Source organism: Ictidomys tridecemlineatus, chromosome 2, assembly GCF_052094955.1.
Source record: "Ictidomys tridecemlineatus isolate mIctTri1 chromosome 2, mIctTri1.hap1, whole genome shotgun sequence".
NCBI lineage: Eukaryota > Metazoa > Chordata > Mammalia > Rodentia > Sciuridae > Ictidomys > Ictidomys tridecemlineatus.
The window spans coordinates 11,719,238-11,744,042 of NC_135478.1; the positions used below are offsets into that span (position 1 = coordinate 11,719,238).

Genomic DNA, 24,805 nt, shown 5'->3' on the forward strand with positions numbered 1-24,805 from the left:
ATTCTAGACTAGTCTTTACAGTAAACATTCCAAATGAGCATTGCAGATTATTATTTCTTAAATGATTTTCAGGTATTTTGGCCATAAAAACTTTAAAATTTTATTCAGATAAATGTGTCTATCTTCATACTTCTAAGTTTCTTGCCTTATTTAAGATAAATCTCCTGCCCATAGATGTTGTATATATATTTTTCCTGAATGTTCATCTAAAATGTATTGGTTACATTTACACCAAGTTCTTTAATTCCTCTGATTTTTTGGTAAGATATGTGAGCTAGAGGGCCATCTTAATTATCTTCTAGATACACAGTGCTATGGTTTAGATAACCCAAAATTTCCTTTGTGGAACAATGCAAGAAAGTATAGAGCTGAAATGATTGGCGTTATGAGATCTCCAAGCTAAATCAGTGAATTAATCCGCTGATAAGGATTAACTGAGTGGTGATTGTAGGCAGGCGGGGTGTGGCAGCAGGAGGTGGGTCCCTTTGGGGTTCATATTTTGTCCTTGTTGAGTGGAGGACTCTCTGCTTCCTGATTGTCACATCCTAGCCTGCTTTCCTCCATCACACTCCTTTGCCTGACATTCTGCCTCACATCAAGTCCCAAACATTGGATGTGTCCATCTTCAGGGTGACACGTGTGAAACCATGAGTTCCTAAATAAACATTTCTTCCTTAAAATTTTTCTTGTCAGTACTTTTGGTCACATAGTAAAAACTAGAAAACTGACTAAAACAGACACTTACACCAGCTTTTATTTAACTTTTTAGGCTTTTCCAACTACATTCAAATGTAATCTTGTCATTTAATAAATTTACATTTATGCTGAAACATAATTCCTGATTCATTCAACCAAATAATTCTAGGAATATATTATTCTAGAATATTTTATATAGATAGATAGACATACTTAAGGATGTACCAATTTAATTAAATTTTGCTATTTTATATTTTTTACTTTGTTTAATAATTCTTTCAATTTTGTTTGTTACACTTATTTTGACACTAAAGTATTCAACCTGGTCCTATTGCCATGCATTTATTTTTATTTCAAAATTTCTTCCTTCAAAATGAACCCTATTATGATGTATAAGTATAATACACTAACAAAAGCATTAAATAACTTCTCCCATTCTATAAACTTTTTAAAATAATGCACATGTATTCACATATAATTGTGAAAGCATAAAGGTGAAAATAGCAGATGAAAGTCCCTGCTCATTTGTCCCTTGCATTACAATCGCACAGAATATAGCCAAATAAATGTGTGTGGCATCGTATCCTCAGGGATGTACCATATGGAGAGTGTTGTGTGTGTGAAAGGTTGTACTCATCACAGCAGGAGCATAACTTTGTAGAGTATGGGGATGGGGCCTTCCATGGTGGACTAAGTCCAGAACCAGGACCTGACGAGCCATCTGGTGTGTCAGAGAGAGGGCATCATAGAAGCAGAGAGCAGAACAGTGGTTACCAGAGGCTGGGAGGACATGGTGGAGAGAGAGGAGGGCCCATGGGTACAGCCTGGAGCAGTAACTTCCCATGTCGTGGTAACCGTGGTGGACAACACTTGTGGGTTTCAAAGCAGCTGGTGGAGAGGCTTTGTGACTGTTCCCACATGAAGAAACCATGGAAGTTCAAGGTGCTGGATACACACACGACCCCGACCTGATGGTTACACAGTGTGGATGTATATTGTCATGCCACATTGTACCCCAAGTATGAACAATCATGATGCATCAGTGGTAAACTTTAGAACAATTAAAAACAAAGACTGAGACCCAAGAAAAGAGCTGTCTGAGGAAAGACGGAGGCCTCCTCACCTGCCATCCAGTCCTGTGAAGACCAGTGGGGAAATCAATGGGGGTGAGCACATGAAAGCCCATTCTGTCTCACAAAATAGGACAAAGTGCATTTGTGGTTCTTGGTGTATTTCCTTTGGTGAGCTGTTGATTTACTCTCTAGGTAACAGTTTCTTCTATTTAGACGTTTGACGTATGTGCTTTGCAACACTCTGATGTTATCCTTACTCTGTTCTCTTGGTTAATGTGGTTTTGATCTCTTGTTTTGCTGGGCATCAAGGGGGTAGAATGGGACTTGGAATGCCACCAGACAAATGGAAAATGTTCCTTCCTTACAGTGTCCTGGGGACCTCCTGAGTTTATTAGCTCTATCTCTTCCAGGTCCACATACCACCACCCTCTGTTTATTCAGCATATTTTTTATTGTTTCTTTTAACACAGGGCAGATAAAGGCCATAGAAAAAGGGAACTACGATGTAACCTGTGATGAAAAATTGACAGCCTGAGTCTCTGATGACCAATTCTACATTCTTTCAGGCAAGTTAATCTGATATCAGTAGCTCAAATCCATTTCTTTCTTATGGTGTGGCTGGGAGTGAGAAGAGCCTTGTTATCACTCATGCTGTGTGTACAGGGCTGTGTGTGTTGGGGGGGGGTGTACCTTTAGTGATGAGAGCAGGTTTCAGAGGAGGGGTATCTGGGCACAGTACACAGACTCTCCCCAAGGTTTGATGGTTCTACCTGTTATTCCTCGACTTTTCAATGGTATAAAGCAATGTGCATTCTGAAGAAACTGTACGTTGAATTTAAAACTTAGGTTCTTTTCCAGGATGGTATTAGGCTGTATCAAACCCTCATGATGCTGAGAACAGACAGCATGTGCCCTGCCAATTCAACATTGCAAGGCCTTGCAAGGGCTTGCAACGGCTCAGAACTGCACTGAGGCTACAGGTACTGTGTTGCCCAGCTGGGATGTTCATGAGGTCACAGGCAGTCAAGGCATTTTCAATTTACAGTATTTCCCACTTGTTCTAGGTTTATTAGGCCATAATATAAATTATGGAATAAAAAACTATGGAATATCTTTTGTATTCCTAACAGGGATTCATCATCCAGAGCCCAGAGCAACTTCTATCATCTAAAGTATTATGCAATTTAAATTTTTTCTTATATCTTTCTACATCATAAGATTTTCAGTTATACTTTATGTTATTCAAATGTAACCAGAAACTAAAATTCTAAACACTGAATGCCACATAAACTCTAGAGTCAAAAAATTCTAAATGTTCAAGATTTTATAAACAGAATCTGAAAAGCATGACATTATTTTTCACTTTTAATTCAATCATATTCTTCACTGGATTCAAAACCAAACGAAATATATACCCCTCCAACCAAAGGAAGGCTGAAAAATATGGCATTTGAAAAACAGAAAGAGAATGTCACCTCCTGCAGAGAAATGAAGGTGTTGAAACAAAAAAAAATATTTTAGGGATGCTTGTCTTTTTTCTGCATTGCTTGCACATTGTCTAGACAGCCCCAGGAACTGGGTTTATACTGAATTTGGTTCTGTAAAGGCATAAAGAAATTTGTTATTGTAGAATACATGATCTCTTGGGAAAAATTGAGAATGGGAAATCATAAATGTTGGGGTGTTTCCTAAAGGGGAGAAGATTCACATAGGAAACATAAAAATAGTTTCTTGGCTGTAACATAAATGAGACTATTTCTGAAAGATTAGTCATGCATGTCTGATTATTGTTGTTGTTGTTGACAACCCTTCCCCTTTGGGCTTTTCCTCTCCATGAACCTGATCACTATGTGTGGAAACCTGCTCATCATCCTGGCCATCACCTTGGACTCCCACCTGCACACACCCATGTACTTCTTCCTCAGCAACCTGTCTTTTTCTGACATCTGTATCACCTCCACCACTGTCCCCAAGATGCTGGTGAACATGCAGACACAGAGCAAGGCCATAAGCTTTGAAGGCTGCATCATGCAGATGCACTTTTTCATAGTCTTTGCCAGTTTGGAAAACTTCCTCCTGGCCGTGATGGCCTATGACCGCTTTGTGGCCATCTGTCACCCCCTGCACTACACAGTCATCATGAACCCCCGGCTCTGCATGTTGATGGTTGTGGTGTGCTGGATCCTGAGTGTCCTGCATGCCCTGTTACAAAGCTTAATGTTGTTGCAACTGTCCTTCTGCACAGACTTGGAAATCCCCCACTTTTTCTGTGAACTTAATCAGGTGGTCCAACTTGCCTGTTCTGACACTTTCCCTAATGACATGGTGATGTACTTTACATCTGTGCTGCTGGGCAGTGGGCCCCTTGATTGCATCCTTTACTCTTATTCTAAGATAGTTTCCTCCATAAGTTCAATCTCTTCAGCTCAGTGCAAGTACAAAACCCTCTCCACCTGTGCGTCTCACCTCTCTGTGGTCTCCTTATTTTATTTCATGAGCTTCGGTGTGTACCTTAATTCTGCTGTGACCATAATTCACACTCAAGTGCAACAGCCTCGGTGATGTACAGCGTGATCACCCCATGCTGAACCCCTACATCTATAGTCTGAGGAATAAGGACATCAAGAGCACTCCAAGAAGATACCCCTGAGGAAAACTGTAATGGTGGTTTTCCAGAACTCTCCCTGCTTGCAGGACTGTCCTCCTCTGAGATAGTGACCACAGTTCCATGGTCAGGTCATGGAAGTACAACTTGTTGCTCCAAGATTTTAGTTTGAGTATCAAATTTCTTTAACTTTGATGACTTTATATAATTTAAACAACTAGCTTCATTAAAATTTCTGTTGTTTCTAATATTCAATGGTAATTTTCCCTATTGTCATTTTTGCTACTTTCTCAAAGTTTTTACCAATTTTTGAAAATATTTTGAGTTTCCCACTGTCCAATACGATTATTATTTGCACTAATGCAGTATGAACTACATTAGGCACCTGAGGTCGTTTGTATAACTTTATAGCAGGAGACAATCTGAAAGTATAGTTTTTGACACCTACATTCCTGACTCCTTGCTCTTCTCTCCTTAACTGCTCTCTCTTTGGCAACACAGACCTTAACATACTAGTATGTTTCCCAGCTGTCACGGGTGTTTATTCTCCCCCATGATGGTCTTGTTCCTCTCCAGCATGGTCCTCAGTGCGTCCTGTTTACCGTGCATAGTGTAGTAAGGCCAAAATTATGAATCTAATACATGTTAGAACTATAATGGACACTGAGAGACCAATTGTAATGTCTTGGTTGACTTAAAGTCAGATATGACCAAGAATCCTGTGGACTAAAATGTTCAACCACACTTGAATTACTCTGGAAGATTTCTTTTTGGCGATGTACATGGTTCTGGAGCAACTGGGCCTGGTGTATGAGAACCATCCCCAACCTACTGGGAGGCTTAAGAAAGCGAGGCAGATGGACCCCGAGTGCAGAGTACTGTTTACTGGGGACTGAATGACAGAAGCCTGGTCCTGGACCACAGCGAGACCTAGTGGATCCCTGCAGTTTGGGTCACAAAGAGGAGCATATATGTGGGTTAGGACAATGACTTCATCTGAGCCAGAATGTACCTGGTTTACCTTAAGCTTATATCAAGTCAGGGGCGTCCCTGGAGCCAGTCCAGCTGTGCAGCTGCACACACCAGGCTGATGGCTTGGTCTGCTAGGGTTTGCTGGAAACTCTGCAGGAAACACCACCATGGATTACTCTGGGGCAACTGTAGTAGCTAAGACTCCAGATGGCTGCAGCTGTGTCACGCTGGGACCATGCACACATCTAGTCACAAAGTATAGACACTCCCTGTCCACACCATGGGGTTCCACTCGACTGAAAGACCTGGTGAATTTTCTGTACTATTTCATCTCATGTTTCTGCTTAAAACTCTCCAGTGCTGCCAACTAATATGACTCCCTTCATTGTCATTAACAAACTATCTCCCCCTTTACATACTTTGCCACACACATTAGTGTGTAAGTGAGTGACAGGAGCATCGCTGTCATCAGTTCCTCTTTAATCTCCTAAATTCTCTTGAAACCTCATGGTCATAGGATGACTCATGCAAGACATTGACTAAGAGGCCCAGTTTTGGTTCTGGGGAAGGAGACTTCTGCTTTGGACCTACAGGGTACTTCTAGGTGGGAAAAAATTCTGCTCTGCAGGGACAGGAAGGTATTGGGGATTGAGATCCATCAAATTTTGCTATGTGCTTGCAAAATTTGATGAACCCCTCTTTTATTTACAATTGTAATGCAACAATAAAAAATAAATGAAATTTTTAAAATATACTTTCAATCACTCCCAAATGCTTAGAAGGTAATATAAATCATATTCTGTTTTTAATACAGTGATCTGAAATGAACATGAATATCCAGGTCATTAGGAATAATGCCATCAAATATTAGAACAGACACCAAAAATAAAAAACAACAGATTATTCTGAATGTCCTCTGAACTGTTTGTATCAATCACTGTATCAGTAAGCCATTGCTGCATTACTATCTATCCCCAAGGCAAATGGTTTAAGATAATGTTTTTCTTATTTCATGGGCACCTAACAGAATGTGCCTGTCATACTTCTCTTATTGAGGTATGCTCCAATGTCACTCACGTTGTTGTAAATTAAGAATGAGAGCTGCATGGTATTCCATCGTGTAATATATACTACATTGTATTTATAAATGTGCCAACAAATGTCAAATGCACTGTGTATAATTGGCTTAATTTCTTGCCATACTTTTGTTTCCTAAGCTTCTTTGCTATATTTTCTCTCATAGTGCACATAGATTTACACAATACCATGAGAATGTGAGGACCAACATAGCAGGTGAAGTCCTTGGATATCTGTGTGGATGATGTGTGGATATCATTCTGGTGAATAGATAAAACAATTAAATATATGTGTGTATGGTTGCTGTCTTCAGGAATAAATCTTATGAAAAATGCCATCCTAAAAGTACACCATCATCATGGTCTGCACAAATTCTTATAGAATATGGTCTGGGAAGGTCTTTGCATTTTGGAAGAAGACTAGAGTCAGAAATTAAGCACACCCATTAGATTTGTCAAAACAGAGATTAATTCCACCTCACCCTCCGCCCAAAAAAATAAACAAAGAAAAAATGACACATTCAGCAGTGATAAAGTCTATTTTAATGTATATACCAATGCACAATGAAGCCCACCATTCTATATAATTAACAAACATGAATAAAAAGATTATATAATAACATTTTCCAACCTCCCTCTGTCTCCTTCCCCCTTCCTTGTCAGCAAATCGGGGTCTCTATGCCACACTCTGCTTCTGTGACAGCAAGGATCTACCCATCCCTGATCTACCCACCAATAGTGAGAAGCTTGCAGTGCTTAGACACAGAGCCTAACAAGGTGTGCATACCTCACCTCCAGGTTGGGCTCTGGACGTCCTCATTTCAAGATCGATCAACACTGTCCATTGGTCAAATTTGTCACTTAAGTGTGTGAGGGTGATAGTACCTGATTATCCAGAGACATTTCCAAACATACGTTCTCCAGGATCTGCTCCCAACCAAGACAAAGAATCTATCTTTCTCCAAACAATCAGGTGGTCTTTTCCCAACACTTTATTATTAAGATTTTCAGAGGTACACTGAGGTGACCTAACTGTGCCCAGAGCAGCCCACCAACTCACCACGCATCTGCAAGAAACTTTCTGATACTTTTGCTTTCTTACATGTCTTCCCCTCTACTCACTCCTCCTCCCCCACGTATCCAAGCATCCATCCATCCACCAACCCATTAGTCCATCATGGGAGTTTATTCCTCCCGATGCTGCTCTGCTGGGACTCCTCCCAGGGCCATCTTGGATAAACAGGAAATATATTTGTAACTCATAAGCTCAGTTCCATGGTGACCTCTCATGGTCACATTCCCTGTCACTCCATGAGAACTGCCTGCCTTACACACTCCCATCGCTTTGTCATAGACAGGACGTAATAATGGTGCACAAAATATCATATTAAACAAAACCGGAATTTTCATATATTTTCTGATGCAACACAAGAAATAACTGCAGGAAAGCAGGAGGGTAGCCAGAGGAAGAAACGTGTGAGAATCAGAGAAAGCAGAATATTAATGAAGATAGAGAAGGAAACTGTGGGATATAAAGGGAAAGATAGGCTCTCCTCCCACCACCTGACAGAGAATCACCATTTCTGGCTTGAAGCTTTGGGCTTAGCCATCAGAATCACTTTTACATCCTGAAAAATACTTTCTTTCCAAAGAATATTTTTGGGCCAGCTTTATGTCTTTATTCCACAGGTTGTGGCTGAGGAAGCTCCTTTAGGGGGTGATGATGGTGAACCCCATTCAAGGCTGCAGCACTTCAAGGCACTTCAAGGTTCTAGAACCAAGAAACCCTTTGACTTGCACAGTGAAACAGGGAGACAACTATGATTTGAGACATAAACAGAAAGCACATTATAATATTTCTGCTTTGTTGTATAAATTCCAGTAACAAAATAAATAGAGTTAGAGTAAGAAAATCTATGATCAACCTGCATATACAATTGACTGCCCTATTTGCAATAGTCAATATGAGAAATCAACCAAGGTGTCCATTGGCTGAAGAGCAGAAAAATACATGTAGTAGAAGCACATGGTCGACTATTATTCAGTCAAAAAAAAAAAAGAATGAAGTTCTGTCATTCAGCATAACTTGGATGGAATTGGAGCACACCATGTTAAGTGGACTCACCAGGCAAAGAAGGAAATGTACTGTCTACAGTTGCCCACCCAAGTGTCTTCTCAGAGCATTCTTAATGTCCTTATTCCTCAGATTATAGATGAAGGGGTTCATCATGGGGGTGACCACAGTGTACATCACCAAGGCTGTTGCAATTGAGCGTGAATTTTGGGTCACAGCAGAACTGAGGTACACACCTAGGCCAGTGCCATAAAATAAAGAGACCACAGAGAGGTGAGATGCACAGGTGGAGAAGGCTTTGTACCTTCCCTGAGCTGATGAGATTGCACGGATGGAGGACACGATCTTACAGTAAGAGTAAAGGATGCCAGTGAAGGAGCAGCAAGCCAGAAGTAAAGATGAAAAATATATCACTATGTCATTGAGAAAAGTGTCAGAACAAGCACAGTGGACCCCCTGGTTAAGTTCACAAAAGAAGTGGGGGATGTCCACATTTGTGCAGAAGGACAGTCGCAACACCATTAAGCTTTGTAACAGAGCATTTGGGAAACTCAAGGTCCAGCACATCAGAAACAGCAACACACAGAGCCCATGGTTCATGATGACTGTGTAGTGCAGGGGCTGACAGATGGCCACATACCGGTCATAGGCCATCACAGTCAGAAGAAAGATGTCCAGCCCTGCAAAGTGTATGAAAAAGTACATCTGTGTGATACAACCTGCGTAGGTAATGGCCTTGCTCTGTGTCTGGATGTTCACCAGCATCTTGGGGATGGTGGTGGAGGTGAAGCAGATGTCCACAAAGGACAGGTTGGAGAGGAAGAAGTACATGGGCATATGCAGGTGGGAGTCTGAAATGGTGGCCAGGATGATGAGCAGGTTCCCCCTCACAGTGACCAGGTACATCGAGAGGAACAGCCCAAAGATGAGGGGCTGCAGTTCTGGGTCCTCTGAAAATCCCAGAAGAATAAATTCTGAAATCTGTGTGTCATTCCTTGATTTCATGTGGTGGCTTGACAATTAGTGGAAAAGAGAAAGAGAGAGAGGGGGAGAGAGAGAGAGAGAGAGAGAGAGAGAGAGAGAGAGAGAGAGAGAGAGAGAGAGATGCATTACTATTTAATTTCTATTTCACTCTCATATGTTTTTGTAGTAAAGACATCATTTTTATATTTTATCTGAATCTGGTCTCCTCTCAAGACATCACCCTAAACTTTATTTTTTAGAAAATTCTTCCCATTTCTCAGCATTTCCTCTAGTTCAGTATTCTACAATTATAGTGAGAGACTCCTAATGCACTTGAAGAACAAAAGCTGAGTATTTACTATGTTCTAGAAATAATCTAGAAAATGTGTGAACCATGCAGAAAAGCAAATGTCCCTACAACATAAAGATGGAGAAAAATTAAAAGCAAACTTGCAAAATTATATAACATGCCAGGTAAGACAGATGCTTGGAAGAAGAGGAAAGAAGATAAGAAACAAGACAGTGGATAAAGATTTTTTTAAATCAACTTCTGGCAAGACCAGCAATGAAAGTGACAAATCAGATTTGAACAAAATCTGAAGAGAGAAAGAGCAAGTGCCACAAAGAGCAAGTCATCAGGGAAGATTGTCTGGTAGGAGGTACAGACTATGCAAAGGCCCCAAGGAAACTGCCCATTTCAGATATCCAGGGCTAACAAGAACTAGGGTGGCAAGAGGAAAGACCAAGAGGGACAAGGGTGGCTCAAAGGCTGAGAGCACAACAGTGGTTACCCGAGGATGGGAAGGTGAGCAAGGAAGGGAGGACATACATGGGTTAATTGATGGGTATAAAAACACAGATAGGAGAATTAAATTCTAGTGTTCCACAGCACAGAAGTGGGCCTTGGGCTACCCATATTTTTTGTTTATTTCAAAGTAGTTAGAAAACAGGAGTTTGAGATATCCTGTCGATAGTAATGATAAATGTTCAAGGACAATGGGTATGATATATACCCCAATTTGGTCATTAAACATTTACACATGTATTTATGAAGAGAGAAAGAGAGATGCATTAGTCTTCACCAAAATATATGCAATTAAATATGTGTGAACTGAACATACAAATAAATTTAAAAAGAAGGTTCTTCTTATAATTTCTTCTGTAGGATAGTTTCCTTGGTAGTATCTATCCCAAGATGTGACTATGCTTGTTAAGAGAAGATCCATGTGTAGCTCTTTGGATCTCAGAGCTTAAAGCAACTTGCTGAGTTCAAAAATATCACCCCAGTAATTGTATTTGTTACGATTGCATGAACATAGTAAAGCACCCAGAAACTCCATTTCTTTAACTGGAAGTGTGACGATAATGGTATCCAATACATAATGACCTTGTGAGAAGCAAATGAGGTAATGTGTAGGTAATTTTAACTTAATTTACAGAAGGTGGGTATTGGAAAGGGATGTGGACAGAGAATGCTGAACAATGTTGCATATAGATGCAAAATAAATGAATCCATGCTGAGATCCCTACACAGCTCTGATTATTGCAGCACTGTTAACAACACCCAAGATGTGGAATCTGCCAGGGCATCCATCAGGGGATCAATAGCGAAAGAAAATGTCCATTGGTAGGAGGATGGATACAAAACACAACAGAATCTTATTCAGCCTAAGAAACAATGAAATCCTGCCATTTGTAGCAACATGGATGGAAATGGAGCTCATTATTATAAGTGAGATAAGCCCGGACAGAGAGACAAATCCCTCCTGTTGTCATTCACGTGTGGAAGCTACAGCTCCTGAAAGAGAGTGGAATCATGGTCGCTGGAGACAAGGAAGTTTAGGAGGGAGGGAAGACAAGGCAGGGAAGACGCTACGCTCCCACACACTGATAGGCAGGAGGAGCAGCTCTGGTGGTCTGTAACAGGGGAGGGGAAAAGTAGCCACAGAAACCTTCCAACATTTCAAAGTAACTAGAAGAGTCTGAAGTTCCTCAATATGTAGAAGTGATTAATGCTTGAGGAGAAGGAAATGCTACTACCCTGATTGGTTCATTTCACATACAATGCATCTTCCAAATTATTCTACGTACCTAATAAATATAGGAATGTTGTGTGTCCATTAAAATATTTTAAAAATCGTATTTAGCCTGTTGAAGAACCAAGTAATCTTGTGCCACTGAAACATCAAGATGAATGACTCTGCCCAACTCTTTGCTTTTGCACTATTAAATTTGCTACAAAATTTTTCCTTTGAATTGTAGTACATTGTCATTTGATTTCTACCTGTCGTCTTGAGACCTGGTCACTGTATCAGGAATCCCCATTAGGAATGTGGAAGCTGGTGGACTTATGATGGGGTTATGTCCTGATAAAGCCACCAGAAGAGTTGTAACATCATAAGTAAAAAAAATGCACTAACATCCCCAACCCAACAGCATCCCAGCTGAGCAGCACGGCAGCTGTGGGGTCTCAGGTGCTCACCCAGGGGATGGTCTGGCTGACCAGGAGTTCAGCTCTGTGCTACCAGAGTGCAGCATCATTAAAGGGTATTGTATTACATATCACCAGCTTGGAAAAGATCAAAATTGAAAATTCAAGGTAGATTTTTTTTATAATGCATATCATCTTTAGATCCTCATAAAGTTCAAAAAGTCATGATTATTTTGAGCCTCATAATTTGGGGGAATGTCTGCATGCCATTCGCTTGTTCACTCGCACATACCCATACACACAACAGCCCAATGTGTTCACATCATGCTCTTCTCACCCCAGCCACACTATCCAACAGGCAACGAGGCAAGTTGTCAAACTCAGTTTCACTTTCCCCTAAGGAATGAAGCAATGGTGCTCAGAAACTTGAGGTCCGCAGTCTCTCATCACAGGTACCTTGGAGATCCATTTTTGTATGGTCATTATCTGCTTTGCATTTAAAGAAACAAGAAATATGCTCAATAAAGAGAAGGGGGTGCAAAAGGAACCTGAGAGAGGAACTGTCTAAGGAGGCAGGGGTCCCTAGGATGCTGCAAGGAAGGAGAAGCTGCCTTGATTCTGGTGGCATTTCCCTCCCATGATTCCCTCGGTGGCCAGCAAAACTATAAGGGATCAAAAAAAAAAAAAGGGCATCTTTTCAGCGTCCAGAAATACCACATCAACATTCAAATAGACAAACTGAATATTGCAAGCCAACAACCCACGAAAGGAAGTTCACCCAAGAACAACAAATGCTCTCCACGCTGTCCCCAGTACAGCAGGGCAATGGCCTCCCTCAGGCTGCTGCTCTCTGGCCATGAGAGGAAGAGAACAGCCACGTCCTGTCAGTCCAAGGTGGAGCATTCTGAGGAACGGCAGCAGAGGAGACATATACAGCTCCTCAGACTGCTCATTAGGTGTGTTCCTCATTATGGCAACACTGGGCACACAACCAATTCCCCTGCTGGACAGTGCTCTGTACACAAGAATGTTTCATTTTCAAGCAGATTCTCTATTCTCAAGAGACAGAATTAAAGTCAGCAGAATTCATCCTATTACTTCATCTCACGCCCTCTTCTTCCTTCCAGAGATTTAACCTCATGACACCCCAAGCTGAAGTTCTCTTCCGAGTCTGACAGGAAGAACCTATCTTACCCATGAAGCTTGGAATGGTTAAGTGATGTGTCCATTGGGCCCATTGGGAGTCAGGTTCTCAACACATGAATATTGGAAGAGGCAGAAATATTAAGTCAATAACTGAATAGAATTGCCCCAGACCAGGAACAACCTGCCGTGAACAGATGCTCAATAGGCATTTGGGAGGGGAAAACATGGCGGTGGGGAGGGAGTGAGCCACCAGGGCCCTGTGCTGCCAGACCTGCAGATCTCACCAAGTCAGAATACTGCTTCTCTGAGGTGTTAGAGCACCCCTATCCAGCTGCTCTCTGCAGAAATCACCAGTGCTGTGACTCCATGTGGGGCTCCAGGCCTCAGGGTTCCAGGAGGGCACCCAGCATTGGAGCAGAACCCAAAGCCTCTGGGAAGGCCTTAGCAGAATCACCTATGAACATATCCACAGATCGCCAAGACGTCACTCTCTGCTCCCTGGCAGGTCACTCAGCTGCTACCTACACATAGCCCAATGCCATCAACCAGCTCTCCCCACCTCACCAGGCTCCTCCACCTCACCAGACACCTGGCGCTGAAAACAGGCCGCCACCATCTTGGCTCAACATTCTCTCCATATTATCTAGAGGCAGTTTCCAGATAGGATCTCTAATGGCCAGGTACCAGATTTCCAACATTCCTCTCTCCCCAACGGCGGTAACCCAACATAGAAGTTGCCCAAACAGGTGTGCAGTGAGACCAGGGAGCTGCCCACAACTCAATTGAGAGTTTCTTCAATTGGGAAGTGCTAGTGGAGAGGGAGAGACCAGTAACCAGGAAATCTCCAGGCAAGAGAGGGAGATAGTACAGGGCACTCATGTCATACGAGCGAGTGGTCCCAAAGAGACCCGTGAGGTGCAGTCTTTTTGCAGGGACTGGTGGTGCCACTCCCTGGATCCAGGCACTCTGCACCAGGACCAATCTTCCCACCCTGGTTACCTCCACCATCCAGAGGACAGAGACACCAGCTTACAACAGAGGACACACCTACTGGATGAGAAGAGAATCAGGAAAGATACGGATCTCTAAAGTTAGACCCTGGCTTCTTCCTTCAAGATTTTTTTTGGTTGGTTGGTTGGTGGTTGGTTGGTTGATTTTTTCTCTTCTACCCCTCCATCCTCCAGCCCTCACATCCCCAACATATGTGAAACCAAGAACTTTGCATGAAATAAGACTTTGAGTACTGAGTCATCTGAATAATATAATATAGAGGTATTATATATGTCTCTTTTTTCTCTCCCTTTTTTATTCTTTCATTTTTCTTTCCCCCTTCCAATTTTTACTGTGTTAACATGCGTATTTTTCTAAATTCCTGTGTGTGTTTGTTTTATGTACTCTACTGTCATTCCACGTACTGGCCTAATCCTCTTGGTGCTAACCCTCTTTCACTAGATTTCTCCTTCCCACTTCCTAAGATATATTACATATATGTCCTCACATCCTACCTCCTTAGCACATCGTCCTAAGCCACACCTTCAGTTTATTGTCCACTGTCAGAAAGTGTAAACCTTTTTACAAAACTACTGATTATATTTTACATAATAATTTAATCCAACATTTCTGTACAACGAGACTAAACTGTAAACGTTTTAAAAACAAGAAATTGTTCATAGGTTGTATATTGTTGATATTGGGATCTGTTCACATTGTCCTTTCCCACAAAGGAGAGGTCTTGGAACCCTCAAGAGCACTACAAAACTATAGGATAAAAAAAATAATAATCTAGACCTGCAGAGCTGAAAGGAAGACATGAGCAACATGAAAAGACAAGGGAAGAAAGTGCCACAAACAAATGAAGACACCACATCATTAGAATCATTGGCAGCCACAGCAGGAGGAATGAGAGAAGGAGTTTAGGATGTACATGGTTACAGTGTTCTGTGAGCTCAAGTAAGATATAAGAGAGAAAATAAAGGCAGCTGAAGATCACTTTGACAAGGAGCAACATAAACAAATACAGGAAGCAAAAGATCACCTCAAAAGGGAGATAGAGGTGCTAAAAAACAAACAAACAGAAATCCTTGAAATGAAAGAAACAATAAACCAAATTAAAATCTCTAAGTTGTCTACCAATGGAGTAGACCACTAAGAAGATAGGACAACTGAAAATGAAGACAAAATATATACTCTTGAAAAGAATATAGAGCACGCAGTGATAATGGTAAGAAACCATGAGCAGAACATTCAACAATTACGGGTTAGTATAAAAAGAACAAATTTAACAGTTATTGGGATAGACAAAGGCATAGAGATCCAAACAAAAGGAATGAACAATATCAGAAAATTTTCCAAACATGAAGAATGAATTGGAAATCCAAATTCAAGAAGCCTACAGGATGCCAAGTGTACAAAATCTCAACAGATCCAGACCAAGGCACATTATAATGAAAATGTCCAACATACAGAATAAGGAGAGAATTTTAAAAGCCACAAGAGAAAGGAATAAGATTACCTATAGTGGAAAATCAATTAGGATAATGGCAGATTTTTCAACACAGACCCCCAAAAGCTAGAAGATCCTGGAACAACATATATCAAGCTCTGAAAGAAAATGGGTGCCAACCAACAATCTTGTATCCAGCAAAATTAAGCTCTAGATTTGAAGATGAAAGAAAAACATTCCATGGTAAACAAAGGTTAAAAGAATTTATAACTAGAAAACTGACACTACAAAACATCATTGGAAAAATATTCCATAAAGATGAAACAAAAAACAAGGAAAATTAGGAGAGGGAGGTAGTTCCCTAAAGGAAAAACTAATCGAAGAAGAAAACCAAGTCAAGTTAAATAACAAAAATAAATAAATATGACCAGAAATACAATGGCTCAATAGAAATCCTGAATGTTAATGGCTTAAACTCACCAATCAAAAGACACAGACTAACAGATTGGATTTTAAAAAAGACCCAACAATATGCTGCCTCCAGGAGACTCATCTGATAGGAAAAGACATCCACAAACTGAAGGTGAAAGGTTGAGACAAATCATACCACTCACATAGATTGCAGAAGCAAGCAGGTGTTTCCATCCTCATACCAAATAAAGTAGACTTCAAGCCAAGTTTAATCAAAAAGGATAAAGATGGACATTACATACTGCTCAAGGGAACCATACACCAACAATACATAACAATCATAAATATATATGCCCCAAACAATGGTGCAGCTATGTTCATCAAACAAATTCTTCTCAAGTTCAAGAGTCAACTTGATCACAACACAATAATCTTGGGTGACTTTAACACACCTCTCTTTGAAATATATCTTTGAATATATCTTTGAAACAAAAGTTGAATAAAGAAACTCTAGGACTCAATAATACAATTCAATAACAGACTTAACTGACATATATAAAATATTTCAATCTGCATCAAGTGAAAACACTTTCTTCTCAGCAGCACATGGATCCTTCTCTAAAATAAACCATATGCTATGACACAAAGCAACTGTTAGCAAATACAAAAGAGTAGAGATTCTACTATGTATTTTATCAGATCATAATGGGATGAAATTGGAAATCAATGACAAAATAAAAATTACTACAACACCTGGAGACTAAAAAATATGCTACTGAATGAACAATTGGTTGCAGAAGACATCAAAGAAGTGATTAAAAAATTCTTAGAGGTAAATGAGAACATAGAAACAACATATCAAAATCTATGAAAGTAAATCTAAGAGGAAAGTTCATTGCATAGAGTTCATTCCTTGAAAGAAAAAAAAGTCAACAAATAAATGACCTCACTTTACATCTGAAGGCCCTAGAAAAAGAAGAACAAGTCAGCATCAAAAGCGGTAGAAGGCAAGAAATAATTAAAATTAGGGCTGAAATCAATGAAATCAAAACAAAAAAACAATTGAAAAAATGGACAAAACAAAATGTTGGTTCTTTGAACAAATAAATAAAATTGACAGACACTTAGCTATGCTAATGAAGAGAAGGAAAGAGAGAACTCAAATTACCAGCATATATGATGAGAAATGTAATATCACAACAGACACTATAGAAATATAGAAGATAATTAGAAATTATTTTGAAAACTTATATTCCAATAAAATAGAAGATAGTGAAGGCATTGACAAATTTCTTAAGTCATATGACTTGCCCAGACTGATTCAGGAAGATATACACAATTTAAACAGTATCAAGTGATGAAATAGAAGATGCCATCAGAAGCCTACCAACCAAGAAAAGCCCAGGACCAGACGGTTACATAGCCGAGTTCTACAAAACCTTTAAAGAAGAACTAATAATAATAATAGAATCATTGGCAGCCATAGCAGAAGAAATGACAGAAAAGGAGTTTAGGGTGTACATGGTTACAGTGTTCTTGGAACTCAAGGAACAGATAAGAAAGAAATTCCACACAGTGAAAGGTCACTTTAACCAGGAGCTACATAAACAAATACAGGAAGCAAAAGATAAACTCAACAGGGAGATAGAGGTGCTGAAAAACAAACAGAAATCCTTGAAATGAAAGAAACACTAAACCAAATTAAAAGCTCAAATGAAAGCACCACCAACAGAGTAGACCACTAAGAAGATAGGTCATCAGACAATGAAGTCAAAATATATACTCTTGAAAAGAATATAGAGCACACAGTGATAATGGTAAAAAACCATGAGCAGAATATTCAAGAATTATGGGTTAGCATAAAAAGACCAAATTTAACAGTTATTGGGATAGAGGAATGCATAGAGGTCCAAACCAAAGGAATGACCAATCTATTCAATGAAACAATATCAGAAAATTTTCCAAAAATGAAGAATGAATTGGAAATCCAAATTCAAGAAGCCTACAGGACCCCAAATATACAAAAATCCCAACAGACCCACATCAAGGCACACTATAATGAAAATGTCCAACATACAGAATAAGGAGAGAATTTTAAAAGCCACAATAGAGAGGAATAAGATTACATATAGGGGGAAAACAATTAGGATAATGGCAGATTTTTCAACCCAGACCCTGAAAGCTAGAAGATCCTGGAACAACATATATCAAGCTCTGAAAGAAAATGGGTGCCAACCAACAATCTTGTATCCAGAAAATTAAGCTCTAGATTTGAAGATGAAAGAAAAACCTTCCATAATAAACAAAAGTTAAAAGAATTTATAGCTAGAAAACTGACACTACAAAACGTCATTGGAAAAATATTCCATGAAGATGAAACAAAAAAAAAAAAAAACAAAGCAAATCAGCAGAGTTAGGTAGTACCCTAAAGGAAAAACTAATCAGAGAAGAAAATCAAGTCAAGTTAAATAACAAAAATAAACAAATATGACTGGAAATACAAACAATGTCTCAAGAGTAACCCTGAATGTTAATGGCTTAAATTCACCAATCAAAGGACATAGACTAGCAGATTGGATTTATCAGAAGACCCAACAATATGCTGCCTCCAGGAAACTCATCTGATAGGAAAAGATATACACAGACTGAAGGTGAAAGGTTGGGACAAATCATACCACTCAAACGGACTACAGAAGCAAGCAGGGGTTTCCATCCTTGTATCAAATAAAGTAGACTTCAAACCAAGATTAATCAAAAGGGATAAAGATGGACATTACATACTGCTCAAGGGAATCAATCACCAACAATACAAAAGAATCATAAATATATGAGCCCCAAACAATGGTTCAGCTATATTCATCAAACAAATTCTTCTCAAGTTCAAGAGTCAAATTGATCACAAACAATAATCCTGGTGATTTTAACACGCCTCTCTCAATATTGGATATATCTTCGAAACAAAATTTGAGTAACGAAACTCTAGAACTTAATAATACAATCAATAACTTAGACTTAACTGATATTTAACTGATATATATATATATATATATGTATATATATATGTATATATATATATATGTATATGTATGGGTGTATATATATATATATATATATACATATATATATATATATATACATATCATATATATATATGTATATATATACACCCAAAGGACTTAAAAATAGGACACAGCCACATTAATGTTTATAGCAGCACAATTCACAGTAGCTAACCTGTGGAGCCAATCTACTCTCTCCCAATCACTCTCTCCCAGGAGCAACTCAATGCTGGACTCAATTCTTGTGCCAGGAAACACTTGTGATGTCACAGTAACCTGAGCCAATGAGGAGCAAGGTGATGGTCACAATGGCTGCTATCTGTGGAGCATCTGCCCTGGGCAGGTCATTTCTTGTAAGCTTTATCCTATGACTTAGTTTACACATACCCTCCATAAAGAAGGGAGAATTTACCCAGTTTATATATAATGTGCAAAGGTCTGTAAGTTTGATATCTTGTTATGAGGAAATATTCAAGAGGTAAATGTCAAATTGTTTAGGCATATAATGAGCTACAAAGTCTCACAACTGACCACGTAAAATCAGAACTGAGTTGGTGGAGGCCTTCATGGTGGAGAAGGCCTTGGAATGCCTGCACTTGAATCTAACTCTAGACCACAGCCTCAATGATGTTAGGAGTCTCCCCAGCTCTAAAGACTAACTTCCTCATCCCCCAAGAAAGCCATCCAATGGTGAATCCTACTGGCTCCCATGATCTTTACCCACAAATCAGAATAGCCCTGCTGGCTCACATGATCCTTACCCACCAATCAGACTAGCCCTGCTGACTCACATGACCTTACCCACCAATAAGAAAGCACCCAATGCCAACTGTCAAACTCTTTAACCATTAAACTGTCATAAGTGTCAAACCACCCCCGGCTCTATAAATATGCAGAGCTGTTCCTCAATAAACAAGCATTTTCTCCAATGAAGAGCCTTGTTCATTCTTTCAAGTGATAAATAATGGAACTACCATGTGAGCCCACAATCCCACCACTGCTATTTTCTTAGTCAGCCTTGTCATTGTTGTGAGAAAAAGACCCAACAAGAGCAACACAGAGCGGGGAAAGTTGATTTAGGGATCATGGTTTCAGGGGTCTCAGTATATAGATAGCTGACTCCATTGCTCTAAATCTGAGATGAGGCTGAACATTATCACAGAAGGGTTTGCAGATGGAAAACAACTCAATAAGGAATCAGAGAGAGCTCTACTCACCATGGACAAAATATAAATCCCAAAGGTATGAAAACACTGTTCCAACTACATCCTACCTGCCTCCAGTTACCACCCAGTAATTCTTTATCAGTGGATGAGTGCACTGATTATCAGGTGAAGGCTCTCATAACCAAACTATTTCACCTCTGAACTTTCTTGTACTGTTTAACACCTGAGCTTTTGGGAAACACCTCATATCTAAACCATAACAGTCAGTATTCATTCAAAAGAACAAAGTATCTCCAACAAATATCTCCACTTCTACATTTGGTACAACATTATTCAAAATAGCCAAGACCCATCAACAGGTGAATGGATAAAGAAAATGCAGCACATATACACATTGGAAGAGTATTCACAAATAAAAATAGATGGAAGTCCTGTCCTAACAAAATGGAAGGAACTAAAGGTCATACTGTTAAGAGAAATTAGCAGACACAGAAAGACAAGTGCCACATGACCTCACTCCAGTGTGAAATGTAAAAATTTTAATTTCATCAAACTGAAGATTCAAATATGAGGAGTGAGTTGGTTTGGGGGAGAGAAAGTTGGGGAAATGTTTGCCAAAGAATATATATTTCCATCAGATAAAGAGGAATAAGTTCATGAGCTCTACTGTACAACATGGTGAATATAGTTAAAAATATATTGAAACATCAAAAGTACCAAGAATAGATATTAAGTTTATTAAGTAGATATTAAGACTGTCATTCTGCACCACAAATGATAAATCTATAATGTATATGATGATGAGCTATATTTAGTCATTCATATGTACCTATGCATACGATATGTATGTAGGAATGTGCGCATATAGACATATATATTTGAAATGTACATACATACTCAGAACATTTGGCTTGTGCTATAAATAAATGCAACTTTGTCAATTTAAAAAGGTAGTCCACCAATCAAGTCTGGGAGCCTCAAGATCAACTGGGCATTAGTTTCAAATGCACAATCTCTGGGCCCCCCTGACCTCCCTGATCATAATCTACATTCAAACAAATCCCCAAGTGATTCATATTTGCATTGACTTTGGAAAACTTCTGGTCTAGAAAGGATGTTTCTCAACTCCCCATGTTGACCTCTGTGTGAAGGCACCTCCTGTGGTGTGGCCTCTTGTGCACTGAGGAATGATGAGTGACATCCCTGGCTTCAGTCCACAGTCAAGACCCAAAGTAGTGGGTAGGGCTGGACAGTCCTTCTGCACAAAATGTGAAAGTGATGACTAACTGTAAAATATAAAACAAGGTCTCCATGGGGCAGAATCAGAGAAGAAAATAGTTTAATTTTCCAGTGGCACCAAAAAAGTTTATGAATTATATTCTGTGAATTAGCACCAGGAAGGTGAGAAGCAAAGTAATTTGATGCACCAAGAAATATCAGTTTTATAGATTTTCCCAAGAGTGAAACATAGTAAAACAACTGAAAAGTGTCAGAAAATCCTTACTGTGCCTAGTTGGAGCCATGAGTGGGTCAGAGATGGTATCTGTGAGTCCAGCACAGCACAGGGAGGTGGACTCAGCTCTGAGCTGCCTGCCTGGGTCCTTGAGGACGTCCCCTTCACCACCACCATCACTGTCTCCCAGGAGCCACTCAATGCTGGATTCACTTCCTGTGCCAGGAAACCCTTGTGATGTCACAGGACCTGAGCCAATGAGGAGCAAGGTAATGGTCACAATGGCAGCTGTCTGTCGAGCATCTGCTCTATGCAGGTCATTTCCTGTGAGCTTTAACCTTAGTGCACACAGAAACTGAAGAAGGAGGAATCTACCAAGTATGTCTATAAGGAGGCTATGTTTATAAGTTTGATTTCTTGTCACAAGGGAAGCTTTCAAGAGGCTAGTGTCAACTTATTTAGACAGAAGCCAAGCGAGAGAGTCCAGCCTCTGACCACCTAAAATCAGAACTGAGGCAATGGAGGCCTTCATGGTTGAGAAGGCCTTGGAATGCCTGTACTTGGCTCTATACTGGACCACAGCCTCAGTGCTAATTAATGGAACCACCATGTGACCCTGTAGTCCCACCACTGGAAATGGTCATCCAAAGAAAATGAAGGTGGCATCTCAGAGACTCCTGCACTTCCATAGCACTATAGCACTGACCAGAGTAGGCAGATATGGAATCCACTTAGGTGTCTATCCATGGATGGATGGATAAAGAAAATGCCATATGAATACTCGGGGAAACAGGTTTAATCATAAAAATGGAAGAAATCCTGTCAATTCTGACAACACAGATGGAAATGGAAGTCGCTAAATAAGTGAAATCAGAGAGACAAAAAGACAAATATCACATATTAAATCTCACATGCTGAATCTAAAAACACTGATTTCATGGAAATAAAAAAAGTGAAATGGTGGTCACCAAGGACTGATGTGGTTTGTAGGGTTGTGGGGAGAGATGTTGGTCAAAGGATCTAAGGTTCATCCAGATAGGAGGAAGAGTTCAGAGTTCTACAACTTGGTGACTCTAGTTATCTACAGAATCTTTAACAATACTGAGTGGATATTGAGTGTCTCACCACAAAATATAACAATTATGTAAAGTGATGCACCTGACAATTATCTGGATTCAGTCATTCCACAATGCATGTGTTCTTGAAAATGTTCTGCCATAGGCCATAAACATAATTTTCCTGTGTATTTAATAAGAGTTATCCACCACCAAATGGCAGCCTCAATGCCAACTGGGAGCTCTTAGACAAACACAATCTCACCTCACTGACATGCCAAATCACAACCTGCATTTCAACCAGATCCCCAAGTGATTCATATTCACACTGAAGTTGGAAAGATTCTTGTCATAAAAGTGTTTCTCAAAGACCCCACCATTGACATTTGTGCTAAACAAACCTTGGTGTGGGGGGTCCTGTACTTTGCTGGACACTGAGGAGCATCCTTGGTCTCAAACTGCTAGGCACAGTAAAAATCCCAAGTTATAACAACACTAAACTTCCTCAACCATTGCCACCAGTCTCCATCATCTTGCCTGGTGGAAGACCAGTGCCCTGGAGCAAGAGAACAGGAACACCAGGAGGAAAGTTCCTTCTTACTCAGTTCATAATTAGAGGCAGATCTCTTAGCTCTGGACCTCATTTATACAGATGTAAAATAATTAATCCCCGTACATCTGTAAAAATGAAATGAAGCAACCCTTATAAGATTTTAACTTCAGTCTATGATGCATACACTCAAGAATATCTCTAAATGTATCTCTAATAATTACCTAATATTTTATAAATGAAGGCATAAGTGACCATTTTATACTTGATATCCAAGCATGAAACTCATAAGTGCCTTTTAAAAAGCATCATGAATCCAAGGGTTCTGGCAAATTCCCATGACTTTAACAAACATTTTCATGTTTTCTCCTTTGATGAAGAGTGAATAGCAATTTCCTAAAGATAATGGGAAATGTGCCCCTCTACAAGACCATGCTTGGGAGATCCACGGAATCTAGCAAAGCCAAGTAGCTCAGACGTTTGAGGGAATTGTAGCTAAGGGTTGGGCACAAATGCTAAGAAGTTTGGACTTCTGGAACATGGAGGATTTTATGGACAAAGAAAAGCAAAGCTTAGTTTCACCTAATTGCTCTGATCTCCTGGGAACATAGAAGGAGCAGGAACATTTTCCTTGCTTCTCACAACAATGTCCCCCAGGGAAGTCAAGTTCTCAGGAGAAGGAGTTAGAAGAGGACTGAACCTAATGAGTAGAGACAAGGAGCTAAGTGTAGATGCCCTGATGTTGTCCCTCAGAGCAGGCAATCGTAAGCTGAGCAGGATGTGGTGGCTTGTTCTGGAGTCCTAAGTCTGGCTCCGGGGCCAGGGCTTCCCTCTTCTGCTGCCTTTTTCTGGGGACAAAGCTTGAGTCTCCACCATCAACTAGGTGAACTCCAGACTTCCACAGGGAGTCCTTCTCAGAGACCCCATTCATGTGAGTCTGAGACCTGGTAGGTCCTGCAGGAATGTTCAGCAAGAACAGAAGCTGACAACATCCACCCACCCAGCCCAGGGCTGAGAGAGCTGAGTGCTGACTCAGTCATCTGCCACTGGTTTAACATGTTAAAAAGAGAAGCGACTCTCAGACTCTGCAATTCTTAGATCATTGCTGACAACATAAAATAGGATCAGAGTCTTATTGGGCAAGACTGGGAAAGTGTATGAAGTATTTTCCATAAAATGAGAACATATCCAGGGAGCTCCCCAGGAGCAGGTTGGGCAAAATGAGTCTCAGGGGTGGGGGATTGTGCAGTGAGGTGAGGGCATTTCTTTCTTTTCTTGAATACACTTTCAACCTGGAGTGTATTCAAGCCACCTCCATATTCATTACAAAGGTGAGACTAATGGGCTGCTTATGAATACTGCCTTGCCACCCTCCTTCAGGGGACACACATCTCACAGCATCCTCTCTAGTGCTGGGTGGTCACTTGAGTGAAATAGTTTTTATTTGATTGGTCAAAAGAGAAAATTAAAGGGCTTTATTTTTCAGTTCTTTCCTTACTGCCCTGGGTAAGTACATTTTTTAGCTTGTTAGCCATTTTCTATTTGCAATTGCAAATACTTTGCTTCTCTGGGAACTGGGCATCTTTATATTCTGCATTCAAATAAAGAATTGGAAGTTATTTTTACAAACAT

At 40.0% G+C, this 24,805-nt stretch overlaps 1 protein-coding gene and 1 pseudogene across 1 annotated transcript; one reads left to right on the forward strand and one right to left on the reverse strand.

Moving 5' to 3' along the window:
- Positions 1 to 3,602: 3,602 nt before the first annotated feature.
- On the forward strand, positions 3,603 to 4,419 carry LOC144368040 (olfactory receptor 7A5-like; annotated as a pseudogene).
- Positions 4,420 to 8,571: 4,152 nt separating this feature from the next.
- Positions 8,572 to 9,501, reverse strand: LOC101967838 (olfactory receptor 7A10). The gene has a single exon (XM_078037581.1). The coding sequence runs from the start codon at positions 9,499 to 9,501 to the stop codon at positions 8,572 to 8,574; it is 930 nt and encodes a 309-aa protein (XP_077893707.1).
- Positions 9,502 to 24,805: the final 15,304 nt, after the last annotated feature.